Raw genomic sequence first — 18,226 nt, forward strand, 5'->3', positions numbered from 1 at the left:
AAATTCTCAGCGAAATAAAAATTTTACCTTTTGATCCAGTTTTCTCAAATTGGGTTAGTTTAATTTAAAAAGTGTCAACAGAATTGTTTTAGAAATTCAAAGAGCTTCAAGGACATCTATTTTTTTTTAATTTCGAAACTTAAGATTTTTTCAAAAAAAATTAATTATTTTTCTGTTAATTTGCGTTCAATTATTTTTTTCCAACTGTCTGTTGGCTATGTTTTAAAAATCAAGTAGTTTTTCTCGTTTTTTTGCGTTTATTGGCTCTTTTCCAACTGTCTGTTGGTTTTGTTAGAAGATTTTCTTAGCTCAACTGAGTGCTGCTGAATGTTTTTTCAGTATTTTGCATGGATTCAATATAAGTATACATGACTTAGCTGCTGAGTGTTTTGTTGCAGTATGACACGAGAACTTGAAACCAGTATCTTGTTATAAACCTTTCTGATATTAGATTGCATATATATCTATGGATCTAAGATTCTCAGTGATTGAATATCTTACGAAACTTCATTTTCTACGTGATAAAACACTGGCTTAAGAATAGTTAAAAATACCTTTCCTGCTTTTGAAAACAACTTTTCTAAAACATGATTTATTACTCAATCATCTTTTTTGTTCCTAAGAACGCAGTTATTAGCAGCATTACAAGAAAATTTTAGCTTGCAAGTAAAAAATGAATACTTAAATTGAATATGATATAAATTGTGAAGTGAAGCATAAAAATGATTTTCTTTCTAATTATTTGGGCTGAAATTTCTTGTTTTTGAAGTTCCGCACGCAATAATCCTCCTCCATGGCCCTCGATGTGATGTCATATTTCCGCACGCAATGGTCCTTGGCTCTCGTTGTGATGTCATATTTTGAAGTGGCGAAGACTGTAAAACAACATCAGTTCATTTTTCTAATTTTTTTCCTTAGAGCTTGAAAAAAAATTTCTCGAAATAGTTTGATGTTAATTCGATATTGTTTGTTTTTGTTTGTTTGTCTTGTTTGCTCCGAGTACTTCTGAGAGGGTGTAAAGGACCATGAAGTTGTTTTATTTGTACATAGAATCAGTCATATCAAACAAACTTCGGATGCAGTCGAGTTCCGTAACAGAATAAAGCCCGCTCACATGAAAAAATCATGCATTTTCGCAAGACTAAAATGCCTTTTTACTGGTATGTTGTGTAGTTTAAGCAAGTGAGTTGAGTATACCAATTTAGTGAGCTTCACGCTAATACTCTAGTACTGATAAACAAGATAATTTGCCACTTTAAGTTACCATTTTGAAGAGTTTTGTAATATTGAATAAAACCGAAGCTTATTTGGAGAACACTAAGCTTGTTTTTATACTATTTGATTTTGTGATATGATGTAATAAAATTACCGAGATATCACTGTGTCGGGCTATAATTGATGGTGCTAAATGCTTTTTTAAATTGTTTGTCATTATGGAGTTCGGTCTGTCGGAGGAGTTCGGTCTGTCGGAATCAGTACCAGACGCCTGTTGTACCGTAGATTATAAGCAAGTCTGTGTCAGGTATGTCGTTCATTCTTCTGAGTTCCAGATTCTCTGGTTTTAGACTGGGTTGTTAGTTTGGTATTATTTCCAATTGCGAGGAGTTCGGCCTGTGGGAGGAATCAGTACCAGACGCCAGTTGTACCGTAGATTATTAGCAAGTCTGTGTCAGGTATGTCGTTCATTCTTCTGAGTTCCACTTTCTCTGGTTTTAGACTGGGTTGTTAGTTAGGTATTATTTCCAAGTGCGAGGAGTTCGGTCTGTGGGAATCAGTACCAGACGCCAGTTGTACCGTAGATTATTAGCAAGTCTGTGTCAGGTATGTCGTTCATTCTTCTGAGTTCCAGAATCTCTGGTTTTAGACTGGGTTGTTAGTTTGGTATTATTTCCAATTGCGAGGAGTTCGGCCTGTGGGAATCAGTACCAGACGCCAGTTGTACCGTAGATTATTAGCAAGTCTGTGTCAGGTATGTCGTTCATTCTTCTGAGTTCCAGTTTCTCTGGTTTTAGACTGGGTTGTTAGTTTGGTATTATTTCCAAATGCGAGGAGTTCGGTCTGTGGGAATCAGTACCAGACGCCAGTTGTACCGTAGATTATTAGCAAGTCTGTGTCAGGTATGTCGTTCATTCTTCTGAGTTCCAGAATCTCTGGTTTTAGACTGGGTTGTTAGTTTGGTATTATTTCCAATTGCGAGGAGTTCGGCCTGTGGGAATCAGTACCAGACGCCAGTTGTACCGTAGATTATTAGCAAGTCTGTGTCAGGTATGTCGTTCATTCTTCTGAGTTCCAGTTTCTCTGGTTTTAGACTGGGTGGTTAGTTTGGTATTATTTCCAATTGCGAGGAGTTCGGCCTGTGGGAATCAGTACCAGACGCCAGTTGTACCGTAGATTATTAGCAAGTCTGTGTCAGGTATGTCGTTCATTCTTCTGAGTTCCAGAATCTCTGGTTTTAGACTGGGTTGTTAGTTTGGTATTATTTCTAATTGCGTGGAGTTCGGCCTGTGGGAATCAGTACCAGACGCCAGTTGTACCGTAGATTATTAGCAAGTCTGTGTCAGGTATGTCGTTCATTCTTCTGAGTTCCAGTTTCTCTGGTTTTAGACTGGGTTGTTAGTTTGGTATTATTTCCAATTGCGAGGAGTTCGGCCTGTGGGAATCAGTACCAGACGCCAGTTGTACCGTAGATTATTAGCAAGTCTGTGTCAGGTATGTCGTTCATTCTTCTGAGTTCCACTTTCTCTGGTTTTAGACTGGGTTGTTAGTTTGGTATTATTTCCAAATGCGAGGAGTTCGGCCTGTGGGAATCAGTACCAGACGCCAGTTGTACCGTATATTATAAGCAAGTCTGTATCAGGTATGTCGTTCATTCTTCTGAGGTCGAAATTCTCTGGGTGTATACTGTTTTTAATTTGATTTTATTTTCAATTGCGAGCGTTCAGCTTTTCAATTTATCACTTTTTGTACTCCAGTTTTTTTTTGAAATTTTTTCCGATAGTGTAACTGATTTCGAAAGAACAATTAATTATAGTGAAAGATTGAAGAAGGACTTCAAATTGTAATATTTTTTGAGGAGAAAAAGAGGAAGAAGAAGATGTTTTTTGGATTTAATTATTCAAATTACGGATATACGTATTTAAATTTTTGAGTTTTATCCCACTTAAAATTTTGAGGTTTATCTCATTTGAAGTTAAGTATGCCGTTAGTTCCCCCAATTTTATTCAAGTATTTGCAGTAAAATGGTGTACTGCTATCAAGTCTCATTACAAATTCGGTTAATATTTAGTTCCTTGTTACGTAACAATCTAGTTCCTGAAAAATCTAGTTCTTGCTTTCAAGGTTAGTTGGCAATATATAATTTTCAAATCGCGAGGGTATCTTTGCTTTGGTTGTTCCTCCCAATTAGTTTTTCTTCATAAAATAATTTAGAAATTAGCAAGCAAGTACAAATAAGGATGACTAGTTGCTGTTCAAAAAACACAGAATAATCCCACAATATTCACTAAAAAACTAGAAAACAATTTTTTCTTTTCTTTCATCAAATTAAAGTCGTTGTTTCAGCGCGGTGTGATGAGAAAACTATAGAAGCGTATAAAAAGTTAGTGAGTCATGCATATTCGACATCAGTCGTTCAATAATGACTACTAAACAAAACAATGGAAAAAAAATTAAATTTTTCATAACTTTTCACTTTAATTAAAAAAATTTTTCCCCTATGTCGCGCTAAATTGACCTAAATTTTTGCCTTTGAAGCGCTAAAGAGTTCTCGTTTTAGTAAAATCAAGTTTTCCTAGACTAAAATTTTCAGATAACGAACGATACTCGATCGCTTTAATCGCTCGAAAGTAGACTGGAACTCAAAACTTTCAAAGGCGTTCGAATCAGGGCTAAAAGGGCTTGGATATAGTATATAACTCAACACATTCCGATGATTATTTGTGGTACCTGTTTTCGTGTGAAAAACAAAAATAACACCCGAATCCAAAGTTCCTCTTGTCAATGGTCAGAAAAATAGTTGCAGTTTACATCAAACACGGAGAAGAAGAGAACTTCAGTATCAACTGAGTTTGTCTTCACTCTGTTTTTTTCTTGAAAAACTGGCAATTAGATAAAGTAAGGTATTCAAGTGTTTTAAACGCGTAGTTTGAGCTCCAATGAAAAATTCATTTGAATTTTTTTTTATATCTGGCTGAAAGAAAAGAAAATGAGAAAACGTTTTGATATGAAAATAAGTTTTATACTGCAATATAATTACGCTTGCCAGCTTGCAAGCAATGCGTTATAAAACGAATAGTTTTTTTGTCGAATCCGATTCGCATAAAATAGTCATTTTGCGATTAATTAGGGTATTACAACCTAGGAATTTTTTCCGTTCCCAAAATAGTGAAAATAATCAAGTATGGCAATTTTACCTAGGATTTGGTTTAAGATGAATTTTTCGTTTCAGGCCCATAAGTAACTAATCTGTCTTGTTCGACACAATTTTATAGTTCGAATCTTGGTCAGACTTTTTTACCCTTGTGGTTATCAACGGTATTGTAATCGGGCATTAAGATTTTTCCGGTTGAAAATTTTGCCAACTGAAGAGTTCGTAGGTGAGATGTATTGATTCATTAAAAGTTTGAATCCAATGACTGTTTTTGCGCATATTGACAACTATGCTTGGGAAGAACAAGCTGCTGGATTCTATTCCAGCCTGAAGTCAATGTTTTTTTTTTCAATATGAGAAAGAATTCTCGAAAAAATTTAATGATCGCACTAGCTTTTGTTTGCGTATTTTTACCGGAGTTTTCGGTCTGAGGTTTTTTTCTGATTTTGGCTTTTTTCACTACTTTTGAAATACCCTTTGATTTAATCCTGCTTGATTTTGTATGATAGCCTTTGGAGTAATTTTCGCTTCGAAGTTTCTTTGATTTGAATTGTTGCGGCCTATATTATGTCGGTTCGTTTCATAGTGCGTCATTTGAAGGGCATAACTTTGTTTACATTTGTTTGGCATCAGGAGGGTTGTAAAAACTTGTAGCTTCAAAAAATTAAAATATAGCTTGTTTTTCTGCCCATTTTTTTGAAGGCAACATTTGTCTGCCCAAGTACTGTATGCATAGAAACCACTGGATAAAATTTGATTTCATTTTCCCTTAACACTGGGAATTGTTTTTCTCGACAAGTTTGTCTCGTGTTTCGTTCTGCTTATTTGATTTTCAAGTTTTTCTGATTCAGTGGCTCTTGTGTTATTTTTTTTGGTTAGCTGTCGTTTTTTGTGTGTGTTATATCACAATTGACGTGACTCTCCGCTTCGCCTCCTTTGTATTGCGTTCTGCATACATAGCTGATTTCTTATTTTTTGGTTTATCGCTAATCTTCTTGTTTCTTACTGGCTCTTTTTCCGGTCTCCTTCTCAAAAACTCAATATGATTCTGCTTAAGGTTTTTGTTCAGTTTGGCCGTTTTAGCTGCATTTTAATGTTAATTGTGGTTTTTTCTCAGCATCAATTTGATGTTAATTTCACTGATTTTCTGAATTTCCGGATTGATTCTCGGTCTTTTGAACTGTACAAATTAAGGTAGCTAATATGAAATAGAGTATTTTGAAAGTTGTTCTTATGTTACGAATGAAGTGATTTTTGATTTAAGCCGTGTCACTTGTTCAGTTTCCGTTTTTACTTTTAATCTTTTTAGCTTAAAAATGTTTTCCGAACTTTGAAAGTGTGGAGGAACTTTGCATCTAGGTGTTCCCGTTTTTTTAACGCAAAATCAAGTACCACAAATAATCATCGGAATAAATTGATTGATTTATCATGCCCTTTCAGTAGTACAGTGCTGATTTAAATTGACCGGACAAAACGCGTTAAAGTTGAAATTTAAAACCCGTTTTTCTCAAATTGGGTTGAGTTTAGGTGAAAACTTGTGAAGACAAAACTTGCTTAAAATTTTGGCAGAATTATTTTGTTTTGCGAAATTCGGGCCCGAAGTTTAACCCCAAAAATGGGTCATTTTGGCTTTTCTTAGTTAATCAATAATTACGCCGAAAATACCCAGTCGATCACAGACATAATTATATCAAAGTGAGCCCCTTACGCAGCCCAACAAACTTTATGAAGGGTATTTTCTCCAAAAAAAATTGCAATTTGTTTAAAAATAGTTTTTAAATAAAAAGTTGGTATTATATATAGTAAAAACGACCTTTTTTGTCTATCAAACAAAAATAAATTAACTTCTACAATATTTTGGAGATTCTATCCTGCTTAAAGTTTGTTGGGCTACGTAAGGGGCTCACTTTGATATAATTATGTCTGTGATCGACTGGGTTTTTCTGGCGTAATTTTTGATTAACTAAGAAAAGCCAAAATGACCCATTTTCGAGGTAAATTTTCGCAAAACAAATTACACCATATTAATTCTGCCAAAATTTTAAGCAAGTTTTGTCTTCTTAAGTTTTCACCTAAACTCAACCCAATTTGAGAAAAATGCGTTTTAAATTTCAAGTTTAACGCGTTTTGTCCGGTTAATTTAAATCAGCACTGTAGTTTGAACTACGATTAAAAACTTCAAAAAGTTTTCTCAGTGTCGAGAAAAACTGGTTTGAAATTGATTTTTAGTTTTATTCCGAGCTAGTGAGGTGAGCGTGCAGAAAACTCCTCTTTCAGTTTGTTATCTTATTTTTTTCTTTTTAAGCAAGAAAAGCGTCGTCATTTTGTGAATTATCGCCTATTTATGAATTAAAAACTTCGAAAATGAAAAAAAAAGAAAACAATTTTTACAAATTTTTCCGTTTTTACGGCGTTAATTTGTAAAAACTTTGCATAGTAACCGGCTATACATGTCAGGCTTCAAAATTATTGAATTATCTCATATCGGCTTGGCCATTTTACATTGCTTTGTTTGAAGAGCACAATTGGTTTTAACGTCTGTTTGCTTGAGCGGGTGGGGACGGTGGGGAACGTTTTTGGCTTAGCTCATTAACATTCAATGTTAGCTTATGGCTTTCTCGAATTGTCTTCTTCAAACTGAACGGGCATTTGGCTACAATACTTCCTAAGTTTTGCTCATAAGAATGAGTGAGATGAATGAGTTTCATCTTATTGTTCTGACTTTCGATACGAAAGTAACGGAATATTTGTGCTCGGGGTGGGTTTTTTTTTCTTCAGACAAATTTCGACTTTTTAACTAGCCATTTTTGACGGAATTTTTTATATCATTCAAAAGTTATTGGTGTCCTGAGCTTAAATTTGAAAAAATATTTCACCTGTGATCATTTTTCGTAAATTTATGAGGGTTTAAAGATTGCCATTTTGACCAATTTGGGACAATTAACGCGCGATATAATTCGCGCTATTAACGCGTAAGCGGAGTGTTATTTAAATCTATCTTTTTGTACTTTATATGGCGTTTGGGGGTATGATTTTCATAAAAAATTTCAAATTTGAAAAAAAAAAATTTCATTTTATTTTATTTCATTTAATTTTTTTATGTTTTTACTGCTGCTCCACAAATTTTAAAAGGCAGTCGGAACATTCAGGGCTTCGCCCTGATACGAGCAGTCTTGTTCTTTTTTTCTGCATTTTTTAGGCCTTTTGAATCGTTTTAGCTATAATTACTTCCTCAATCTGTAATTCATCCCACCCCCGCCTACTAATAGGAAAAAAGAATTTTTATTGTTCCGAACATAGAAAATGGGGAGTAACTTTGTATTCGGGTGTGTTTTAGTTTTTTTCTTTTTGTTTTCCACGCAAAATCAGCTACCACAAATAATCATCGTACTAGGTTGAGCGATATATCATATTAAAGCCCTTACAGTCGTGATTCGAACCAGATTAAAAACTTCAAAATTTTCCCAATATCGAGAAAAACCGGTTTGAAATTTTCAGTTTTTCAATTTGTTTCGAGCGAATAAAGCGAGCGAGCAGTCTTGTTTTAATTGCTGAAAAACTTAATCTAAAACGTAAGAACTTAGTTTTACTTGAGAAACGTTAGTTTACTGTGAGTGTTTCAGGAAATTTGTTTTCAAGTAATTTTTCTACAAAAATTGTTTTTTCATTTTGCTTATTTTACTATGACTGTCGAATTTACCTAATCTCCATTTTTTTTCAGCTCCTTTTATCGCACCACGTCGAAAAAAAACGACAATAAATTGAATATTCTTTGTTGTTTTTTATAAGACTTTGGTCGGAACATTCTGTGCTACTTGCACAGTAACCGGCTATCCTTGTTTTCTAATTGCTTTTGCTTTGTTTAAACAACTGTAGTCCCGTTAATAAATACGTATTTAAATTTAAATACGTATTTAAATTTTTGAGTTTTATCCCACTTAAAATTTTGAGTTTTATCTCATTTGAAGTTAAGTATGCCGTTAGTTCCCCCAATTTTATTCAAGTATTTGCAGTAAAATGGTGTACTGCTATCAAGTCTCATTACAAATTCGGTTAATATTTAGTTCCTTGTTACGTAACAATCTAGTTCCTGAAAAATCTAGTTCTTGCTTTCAAGGTTAGTTGGCAATATATAATTTTCAAATCGCGAGGGTATCTTTGCTTTGGTTGTTCCTCCCAATTAGTTTTTCTTCATAAAATAATTTAGAAATTAGCAAGCAAGTACAAATAAGGATGACTAGTTGCTGTTCAAAAAACACAGAATAATTCCACAATATTCACTAAAAAACTAGAAAACAATTTTTTCTTTTCTTTCATCAAATTAAAGTCGTTGTTTCAGCGCGGTGTGATGAGAAAACTATAGAAGCGTATAAAAAGTTAGTGAGTCATGCATATTCGACATCAGTCGTTCAATAATGACTACTAAACAAAACAATGGAAAAAAAGTTAAATTTTTCATAATTTTTCACTTTAATTAAAAAAATTTTTCCCCTATGTCGCGCTAAATTGACCTAAATTTTCGCCTTTGAAGCGCTAAAGAGTTCTCGTTTTAGTAAAATCAAGTTTTCCTAGACTAAAATTTTCAGATAACGAACGATACTCGATCGCTTTAATCGCTCGAAAGTAGACTGGAACTCAAAACTTTCAAAGGCGTTCGAATCAGGGCTAAAAGGGCTTGGATATAGTATATAACTCAACACATTCCGATGATTATTTGTGGTACCTGTTTTCGTGTGAAAAACAAAAATAACACCCGAATCCAAAGTTCCTCTTGTCAATGGTCAGAAAAATAGTTGCAGTTTACATCAAACACGGAGAAGAAGAGAACTTCAGTATCAACTGAGTTTGTCTTCACTCTGTTTTTTTCTTGAAAAACTGGCAATTAGATAAAGTAAGGTATTCAAGTGTTTTAAACGCGTAGTTTGAGCTCCAATGAAAAATTCATTTGAATTTTTTTTTACATCTGGCTGAAAGAAAAGAAAATGAGAAAACGTTTTGATATGAAAATAAGTTTTATACTGCAATATAATTACGCTTGCCAGCTTGCAAGCAATGCGTTATAAAACGAATAGTTTTTTTGTCGAATCCGATTCGCATAAAATAGTCATTTTGCGATTAATTAGGGTATTACAACCTAGGAATTTTTTCCGTTCCCAAAATAGTAAAAATAATCAAGTATGGCAATTTTACCTAGGATTTGGTTTAAGATGAATTTTTCGTTTCAGGCCCATAAGTAACTAATCTGTCTTGTTCGACACAATTTTATAGTTCGAATCTTGGTCAGACTTTTTTACCCTTGTGGTTAGCAACGGTATTGTAATCGGGCATTAAGATTTTTCCGGTTGAAAATTTTGCCAACTGAAGAGTTCGTAGGTGAGATGTATTGATTCATTAAAAGTTTGAATCCAATGACTGTTTTTGCGCATATTGACAACTATGCTTGGGAAGAACAAGCTGCTGGATTCTATTCCAGCCTGAAGTCAATGTTTTTTTTTCAATATGAGAAAGAATTCTCGAAAAAATTTAATGATCGCACTAGCTTTTGTTTGCGTATTTTTACCGGAGTTTTCGGTCTGAGGTTTTTTTCTGATTTTGGCTTTTTTCACTACTTTTGAAATACCCTTTGATTTAATCCTGCTTGATTTTGTATGATAGCCTTTGGAGTAATTTTCGCTTCGAAGTTTCTTTGATTTGAATTGTTGCGGCCTATTTTATGTCGGTTCGTTTCATAGTGCGTCATTTGAAGGGCATAACTTTGTTTACATTTGTTTGGCATCAGGAGGGTTGTAAAAACTTGTAGCTTCAAAAAATTAAAATATAGCTTGTTTTTCTGCCCATTTTTTTGAAGGCAACATTTGTCTGCCCAAGTACTGTATGCATAGAAACCACTGGATAAAATTTGATTTCATTTTCCCTTAACACTGGGAATTGTTTTTCTCGACAAGTTTGTCTCGTGTTTCGTTCTGCTTATTTGATTTTCAAGTTTTTCTGATTCAGTGGCTCTTGTGTTATTTTTTTTGGTTAGCTGTCGTTTTTTGTGTGTGTTATATCACAATTGACGTGACTCTCCGCTTCGCCTCCTTTGTATTGCGTTCTGCATACATAGCTGATTTCTTATTTTTTGGTTTATCGCTAATCTTCTTGTTTCTTACTGGCTCTTTTTCCGGTCTCCTTCTCAAAAACTCAATATGATTCTGCTTAAGGTTTTTGTTCAGTTTGGCCGTTTTAGCTGCATTTTAATGTTAATTGTGGTTTTTTCTCAGCATCAATTTGATGTTAATTTCACTGATTTTCTGAATTTCCGGATTGATTCTCGGTCTTTTGAACTGTACAAATTAAGGTAGCTAATATGAAATAGAGTATTTTGAAAGTTGTTCTTATGTTACGAATGAAGTGATTTTTGATTTAAGCCGTGTCACTTGTTCACTTTCCGTTTTTACTTTTAATCTTTTTAGCTTAAAAATGTTTTCCGAACTTTGAAAGTGTGGAGGAACTTTGCATCTAGGTGTTCCCGTTTTTTTAACGCAAAATCAAGTACCACAAATAATCATCGGAATAAATTGATTGATTTATCATGCCCTTTCAGTAGTACAGTGCTGATTTAAATTGACCGGACAAAACGCGTTAAAGTTGAAATTTAAAACCCGTTTTTCTCAAATTGGGTTGAATTTAGGTGAAAACTTGTGAAGACAAAACTTGCTTAAAATTTTGGCAGAATTATTTTGTTTTGCGAAATTCGGGCCCGAAGTTTAACCCCAAAAATGGGTCATTTTGGCTTTTCTTAGTTAATCAATAATTACGCCGAAAATACCCAGTCGATCACAGACATAATTATATCAAAGTGAGCCCCTTACGCAGCCCAACAAACTTTATGAAGGGTATTTTCTCCAAAAAAAATTGCAATTTGTTTAAAAATAGTTTTTAAATAAAAAGTTGGTATTATATATAGTAAAAACGACCTTTTTTGTCTATCAAACAAAAATAAATTAACTTCTACAATATTTTGGAGATTATATCCTGCTTAAAGTTTGTTGGGCTACGTAAGGGGCTCACTTTGATATAATTATGTCTGTGATCGACTGGGTTTTTCTGGCGTAATTTTTGATTAACTAAGAAAAGCCAAAATGACCCATTTTCGAGGTAAATTTTCGCAAAACAAATTACACCATATTAATTCTGCCGAAATTTTAAGCAAGTTTTGTCTTCTTAAGTTTTCACCTAAACTCAACCCAATTTGAGAAAAATGCGTTTTAAATTTCAAGTTTAACGCGTTTTGTCCGGTTAATTTAAATCAGCACTGTAGTTTGAACTACGATTAAAAACTTCAAAAAGTTTTCTCAGTGTCGAGAAAAACTGGTTTGAAATTGATTTTTAGTTTTATTCCGAGCTAGTGAGGTGAGCGTGCAGAAAACTCCTCTTTCAGTTTGTTATCTTATTTTTTTCTTTTTAAGCAAGAAAAGCGTCGTCATTTTGTGAATTATCGCCTATTTATGAATTAAAAACTTCGAAAATGAAAAAAAAAAGAAAACAATTTTTACAAATTTTTCCGTTTTTACGGCGTTAATTTGAAAAAACTTTGCATAGTAACCGGCTATGCATGTCAGGCTTCAAAATTATTGAATTATCTCATATCGGCTTGGCCATTTTACATTGCTTTGTTTGAAGAGCACAATTGGTTTTAACGTCTGTTTGCTTGAGCGGGTGGGGACGGTGGGGAAAGTTTTTGGCTTAGCTCATTAACATTCAATGTTAGCTTATGGCTTTCTCGAATTGTCTTCTTCAAACTGAACGGGCATTTGGCTACAATACTTCCTAAGTTTTGCTCATAAGAATGAGTGAGATGAATGAGTTTCATCTTATTGTTCTGACTTTCGATACGAAAGTAACGGAATATTTGTGCTCGGGGTGGGTTTTTTTTCTTCAGACAAATTTCGACTTTTTAACTAGCCATTTTTGACGGAATTTTTTATATCATTCAAAAGTTATTGGTGTCCTGAGCTTAAATTTGAAAAAATATTTCACCTGTGATCATTTTTCGTAAATTTATGAGGGTTTAAAGATTGCCATTTTGACCAATTTGGGACAATTAACGCGCGATATAATTCGCGCTATTAACGCGTAAGCGGAGTGTTATTTAAATCTCTCTTTTTGTACTTTATATGGCGTTTGGGGGTATGATTTTCATAAAAAATTTCAAATTTGAAAAAAAAAATTTCATTTTATTTTATTTCATTTAATTTTTTTATGTTATTACTGCTGCTCCACAAATTTTAAAAGGCAGTCGGAACATTCAGGGCTTCGCCCTGATACGAGCAGTTTTGTTCTTTTTTTCTGCATTTTTTAGGCCTTTTGAATCGTTTTAGCTATAATTACTTCCTCAATCTGTAATTCATCCCACCCCCGCCTACTAATAGGAAAAAAGAATTTTTATTGTTCCGAACATAGAAAATGGGGAGTAACTTTGTATTCGGGTGTGTTTTAGTTTTTTTCTTTTTGTTTTCCACGCAAAATCAGCTACCACAAATAATCATCTTTGAAATTTTGAAATTTTTAGTTTTTCAATTTGTTTCGAGCGAATAAAGCGAGCGAGCAGTCTTGTTTTAATTGCTGAAAAACTTAATCTAAAACGTAAGAACTTAGTTTTACTTGAGAAACGTTAGTTTACTGTGAGTGTTTCAGGAAATTTGTTTTCAAGTAATTTTTCTACAAAAATTGTTTTTTCATTTTGCTTATTTTACTATGACTGTCGAATTTACCTAATCTCCATTTTTTTTCAGCTCCTTTTATCGCACCACGTCGAAAAAAAACGACAATAAATTGAATATTCTTTGTTGTTTTTTATAAGACTTTGGTCGGAACATTCTGTGCTACTTGCACAGTAATCGGCTATCCTTGTTTTCTTATTGCTTTTGCTTTGTTTAAATAACTGTAGTCCCAAATTTCTCTGCGATTTGCTCAGCAAACGGTTTTTTTTTTGAGTTTTTATCTGATCAATTTCGGCGATTGAAATAGAAGTTTTCAACAGATTTTTTGTTTTTCACTAAAAATGACGATTTCCCGAGTTCAAAGAGTTTTCAGTTGAGATTTTTTTCGGTTAAGTTCTGGGGGTTAAAAATGGCCAAGTTTTAGGCTAATTATAATTATGCGCGCTTTTTTGAATTTGTCTATGTTGCTCAACGCGTAAGAGCGCGTTGTTTAACCGCGGCGAATTATTCAACCTACAAATTTATAGTCAATTCAGTGATTGCAAGCGACTAAGTGATCATTTTTCTCTTAAAAGACTCAAACTAGTACTCGGTGTTGGCTGTGGGAAGGTGTGGCAAAAAAAACGGACAAAACGTTTCTAATTTTAATTTTTACTGCTCTATCAAAATTTTCTCTCGACAAAAGTTATCCGAGACAAGGTAAACGGCATCCGGGAGCATTTGAAACGTTTCCTTGATACAAGCAGTCTTATCTTTTTTACGTTTATGATGCAATATTACTAAATGCAATCGGTTTAATGATAATTCATGTTTAAAAATTATTCATTTAGATGGGATCTCAAAAAGTTTGGATTTGCGAGCTACCATGTTATTAATCAAACGTAGAGCCGAGAGTGTCCAGTAGTACATCATAGCTAGAAGAGAAAATTTTTTTATTGCAACAATTTTTTTAAAGGTGTTCCGCAAGGCATTTTACATGACAGTTGGTGACCTGATGGGCGATGCTTTGACCTCTGATGCTGTCTTTGGTCTCAGATGTTTGACATGTGACCTTCAAACTGAGTCTGTTATGGAAGCGGCTGTCGGCAGGAAGAACCCTGGTAAAATACTCCTTTGATATTCTGTGTTCATGCTTCAATCACTGCTTGTTATAAAAAATCAGGTGTTCTGATTCATGTGTTGAAAAAGTTGTTTTATTTAGCCATGACCTCACAAAGGTCAAAGACTTCCGTTCGTTCGAAAAGTAAGAAATCATCATCGCTGCCCGTGTCATTTTGTAGTACAGTAAATTCCCTTCAAAATGGGTCTGGTCTCGTAATTCTTCCGTATTTGAAATTCAATATATTTTTTAGATCCATTGAAAGGCAAGTTGCACGCAAAGGTTTCACAAAGCTGCGAATTTTACAGTTTTTCAAATCATTTAGTTCACTCATTCTAGAAGTTTCTCGCGGCCATATCACAGTTTATGGGAAGTTAATAATTAAGAATTATTAATTAGTTTAACCTGTGAAACAATTATTGCCATGCAGTAACAATAAATTGAAAATTTAAACCATCAATACAAATGGTAATGACTCAGCTATTTTTTTCCAGATGAAAAAAGGTTCCATGCCATTTGTTTTTGTATAAACTCATACATGAAATTGAATGTCTTATGTCAGATCAACTTTGTCAATTAATCAGATGATGAAGGGGAGCCTGCCCCGCCTCCGCCACAAACCGGAAACAAAAAGGACGGCAAAAAAGAATCCAAGGCCGGAGGCAAGGGAGCCACCGCGCCCGCTGCCGATCAAGGTTGACAGCGTGTGTCTGTACCCTACGAGTTGCAAAACCGATCTTAAAATATCGGCTCACCAAAGCAAACGCTAAAAATTAATCGCTAATACTAAAATCGGCTTAAGACAGAACTAAACTTTACCATATTGTTTTTTTAGATCTCATCAGCGCTTGTTTGCGAATCGCGTGCAAACTAACAGAAGCTTATTTTTTACACAGCTAATATAATGTTTTTGTGAATATTTGACTTTGGCTTAAAGAAGAATTTAATTTTCTGGTTTGATGCAATTTCAGAATCAGCGCGTGCTAACCAACTTCCTCGAACTCCGAGGAAATCATCGGTGTTTAAATTTGGCCATAATGTGCCTCATTTGAAGAAAATAAGTGTTTCGTCCGCGCCCTCATTATCCTCCCCGTTGTTTCAACTGGGTAACCCTAAGTTTGATTATGCGCATAATTAACTACTAACTTAAATAACTGCTAACGTAGAATATTTAACCGTGATTGTAAATTGAAGAAAACTGAAAAAAAAACTTTCTTACGGAAGTTTCTTTTGGAGAGTTTGGCTGAATTTTTCTATAGCTAAATAATCTGAAAACTAACAAAAGTTCGCAGTTAGACAAAGTCGTTGTCTAAACTCATAAAAATGCTCGTTTTGATACTTGTGTATGAGCTACGGCATCGCATAGTTATTCGATTTTCTTAATTAACTTACAAAATCCTCAAATTGCAGGGCGATGTCAGACAAATCTGAGGTACCCGGTGTCTCCTCTTCAAACTGTCGCTGTTCCAAATCTGAAAAAACTTCAAATCTGATCTCACCTCTAAACTTTGAAAACATTGTCAATGTTATCTATTGGGTCGTTTTTTCATTATTCATCTGTTGATATTTGAAACTAGTCGAAACAGTTGAAAGAAGTTAAAGTTTTCATGTGCCACTAGAAAAGTCATTTGATTCTAAAAGCATTTAGCTAAGAAAACCTTAACTTCGACTGCCATTTTCTCTGAGCTTTTGACTCATTGCAGGTAAATCGACCACCAGTGCCCTGGATATCTGGAAAGAGAGAGATCCCACAGATGAAGAACTGGGCTCTGTTTCTACGATTCAGAGTGCCTGGAAGGGATTCTACACTAGGGCTGTGATTGCGTCCAGGGAAATTGGTATGTTGAAAATTCGGCGAGTTCGTCGACAAAAGTTTTTAAGGCCCATTTTTGTCTCGAAACAAGCTCCAATAAATTTCTCATTTGTAGAAAAACTTAAAGCTCAAGCAAAATGCAAATGAAATATTTTAAATAACAACCACCAAAAAGTTCAGCATGCTAAAATGTTCTCAGACTGCTTTTCACGAATCCTTTTTGCAGGTTCCACTGAACACAACAAAGCACGTGAACAACTCCAAAAAGTATGGTCATTCCTTGAGAACAACATGGACACCTGTGGCCTCACCCTTCTCAGGGCCATGTTCCGACTGGATCCAACTCAGCTGCAGAGGTTCCCGTTCTCCTCGGATGAGTGGACCAAGATAGCATATGCAGATTACACTGGCCAGTTCGGAGAGCAGACTTCGTCCACGTGGTTTGTCCTGTTCAGGTCAGTGACACTGTATGTTTCAAATATAAAAAATATATTCTTCTTCCAGAGTCGCCTCAAATAAGGTTTCTTTTCCTTCATCGTTGTGATTTTTAATGATGAGAAGCCAGTGTGAATTGTGTAAATTGGTCCAAGTTTAACCCAAGTAAATAGTTGTAGAACAATTTTAATTGTAACTTTCGGTGAAGTATATAATTTCGGAGCTTCTTGAAAACCAAAATGCTCGGATTTTGAAACGAATAATCGTTTTTCAAAAAATATTCGCAGCAATTTGAATTTGGATTCTCGCTTTTTCAAAGTTTAATTGCAAAAATTAACGAATTTAAAACACCCTTTTTTCTCTACAGATCGGTGTTCACAGTGGAAGACCCCGTTTTGCTGGTACCCAAACTGACCTCCTCCATTCATACCGCCTTCCTCAGAGTGGTGGACAACGATACAGGCAAAGAGATACCCAAAGTGTTCATGCGTGTCGCACCATACACTTTCACTAAAAACCAGGCATGTTCGATGTCAACGAAATTGTCCATTGTTTTATTTTTTTAAGTACGGTCTTAGTGAGTAAGTTTTTGATGCGAGTGCAAGCGTAACTTTTTCCCATAAAGTACACAATTAGCAGAAATTATTAGTTAATTAGGGTCTGTATAAATTCGAATGGCACAGAAAGTCAAAAGCTCAATGTATATAAAGGGTGCGTTTGTTTAAAAAAACACCTGGAAAAAAGCGGTTTTTTGAACACTATAGACTTTTTTCGAAATCTTTTTGTCGGTCAATTTTCAATTTTCTTCATTGATGTAAAAATTTTGATTTTCACTGGGCTAAGCAAAGTTTTAAAGGATTGAGTTTTGCGCGACCCCTTTTAAACAAGCTTTTGAAAACTAAATAACTATTTCCTTTTGTGCCCTGTTCCAGAAGGGCTACACGTTCTTCTGTGAGGCCAGAACCACCGACCTCCCAGTGGCTAATGGACGATGGAGGATGCGGCTGATTGGCAACCAGGCCCCCCTTCCCACCCCAATTGGTGCAGGGGAGGTGAACTCCAATCTGAACTCGAGTTTCTTCACCAGGGAAATTAAAGACTACTACGTGCCAAATGAGAAGAACATTGTATTCAGGTAACAGAATTGCGAAGAGAAATTTTGAGTCTATTTTCATATAAATTTTGAAAACAAAGTTCATAAAACAATTGATCGTTAATATCAAAGTCTGATCCAAAACGCAACATTTGATCCAAATTTTTGCTATGAGTTTTCTGTCTAAAAATGTTTTTCTCCATAAGTTTTTCAAGAAATTTTTCTTCATAAATATCAACATCTTCCTCGTAATAAAATAATTTCTTATGTGCAATCAGAGTTTGCCATCCCAAAATATATCGATAACAGTAACCCCCCATCCATTGTAACTGATGTAGACCGATTTCTCTGTTTTCCATTCTAGGTACTCGGTGAAGGTGACAGAAGACCACCTGTTGAGTTTCCAGCTGCAGACTTCCAAATCAGATGTGTACATTGAACTGGAGATCCTGGACCACGAGCAGGTGTTGTTGTCGTCCAGAGGAAAGGGACACACTGTCCTTCCTGCATTTATATTCCACAGTGACTCTTCCTCTTCGTCTGGCGGAAGCAGGGGCGCATGTGAGTCATCGAGATCCGAATCTTTCTAACTATAGCTTGATTATCCAATTGAATCCATTTTAGAACCCTCGCAAATGTGCAAAATTAATCTTGTAGTTGCCTCATTATTTGTATTTGTGATAACAGATTCAACCGAGGGCTTTTAAGTGAG

At 34.8% G+C, this 18,226-nt stretch overlaps 1 protein-coding gene across 13 annotated transcripts in view; it reads left to right on the plus strand.

The window, feature by feature from the left end:
- The window catches only part of LOC134840218 (androglobin-like), a 606,395-nt gene that overhangs the window by 565,106 nt on the left and 23,063 nt on the right, over positions 1-18,226 (plus strand). For 11 of the 13 annotated variants that reach the window (XM_063855943.1, XM_063855941.1, XM_063855947.1 and 8 more), the window contains 7 exons: positions 14,030-14,174; positions 15,145-15,279; positions 15,877-16,011; positions 16,213-16,441; positions 16,789-16,942; positions 17,354-17,556; positions 17,879-18,075. In XM_063855943.1, coding sequence (XP_063712013.1) covers positions 14,030-14,174; positions 15,145-15,279; positions 15,877-16,011; positions 16,213-16,441; positions 16,789-16,942; positions 17,354-17,556; positions 17,879-18,075 — 1,198 coding nt within the window. Of the gene's footprint in view, positions 1-14,029; positions 14,175-14,757; positions 14,869-15,144; positions 15,280-15,876; positions 16,012-16,212; positions 16,442-16,788; positions 16,943-17,353; positions 17,557-17,878; positions 18,076-18,226 lie in introns of all 13 variants that reach the window. The other 2 variants (XM_063855945.1, XM_063855952.1) reach the window with 2 other exon arrangements.

This window comes from Symsagittifera roscoffensis, chromosome 2 (assembly GCF_963678635.1).
Source record: "Symsagittifera roscoffensis chromosome 2, txSymRosc1.1, whole genome shotgun sequence".
Taxonomy (NCBI): Eukaryota; Metazoa; Xenacoelomorpha; order Acoela; family Convolutidae; genus Symsagittifera; species Symsagittifera roscoffensis.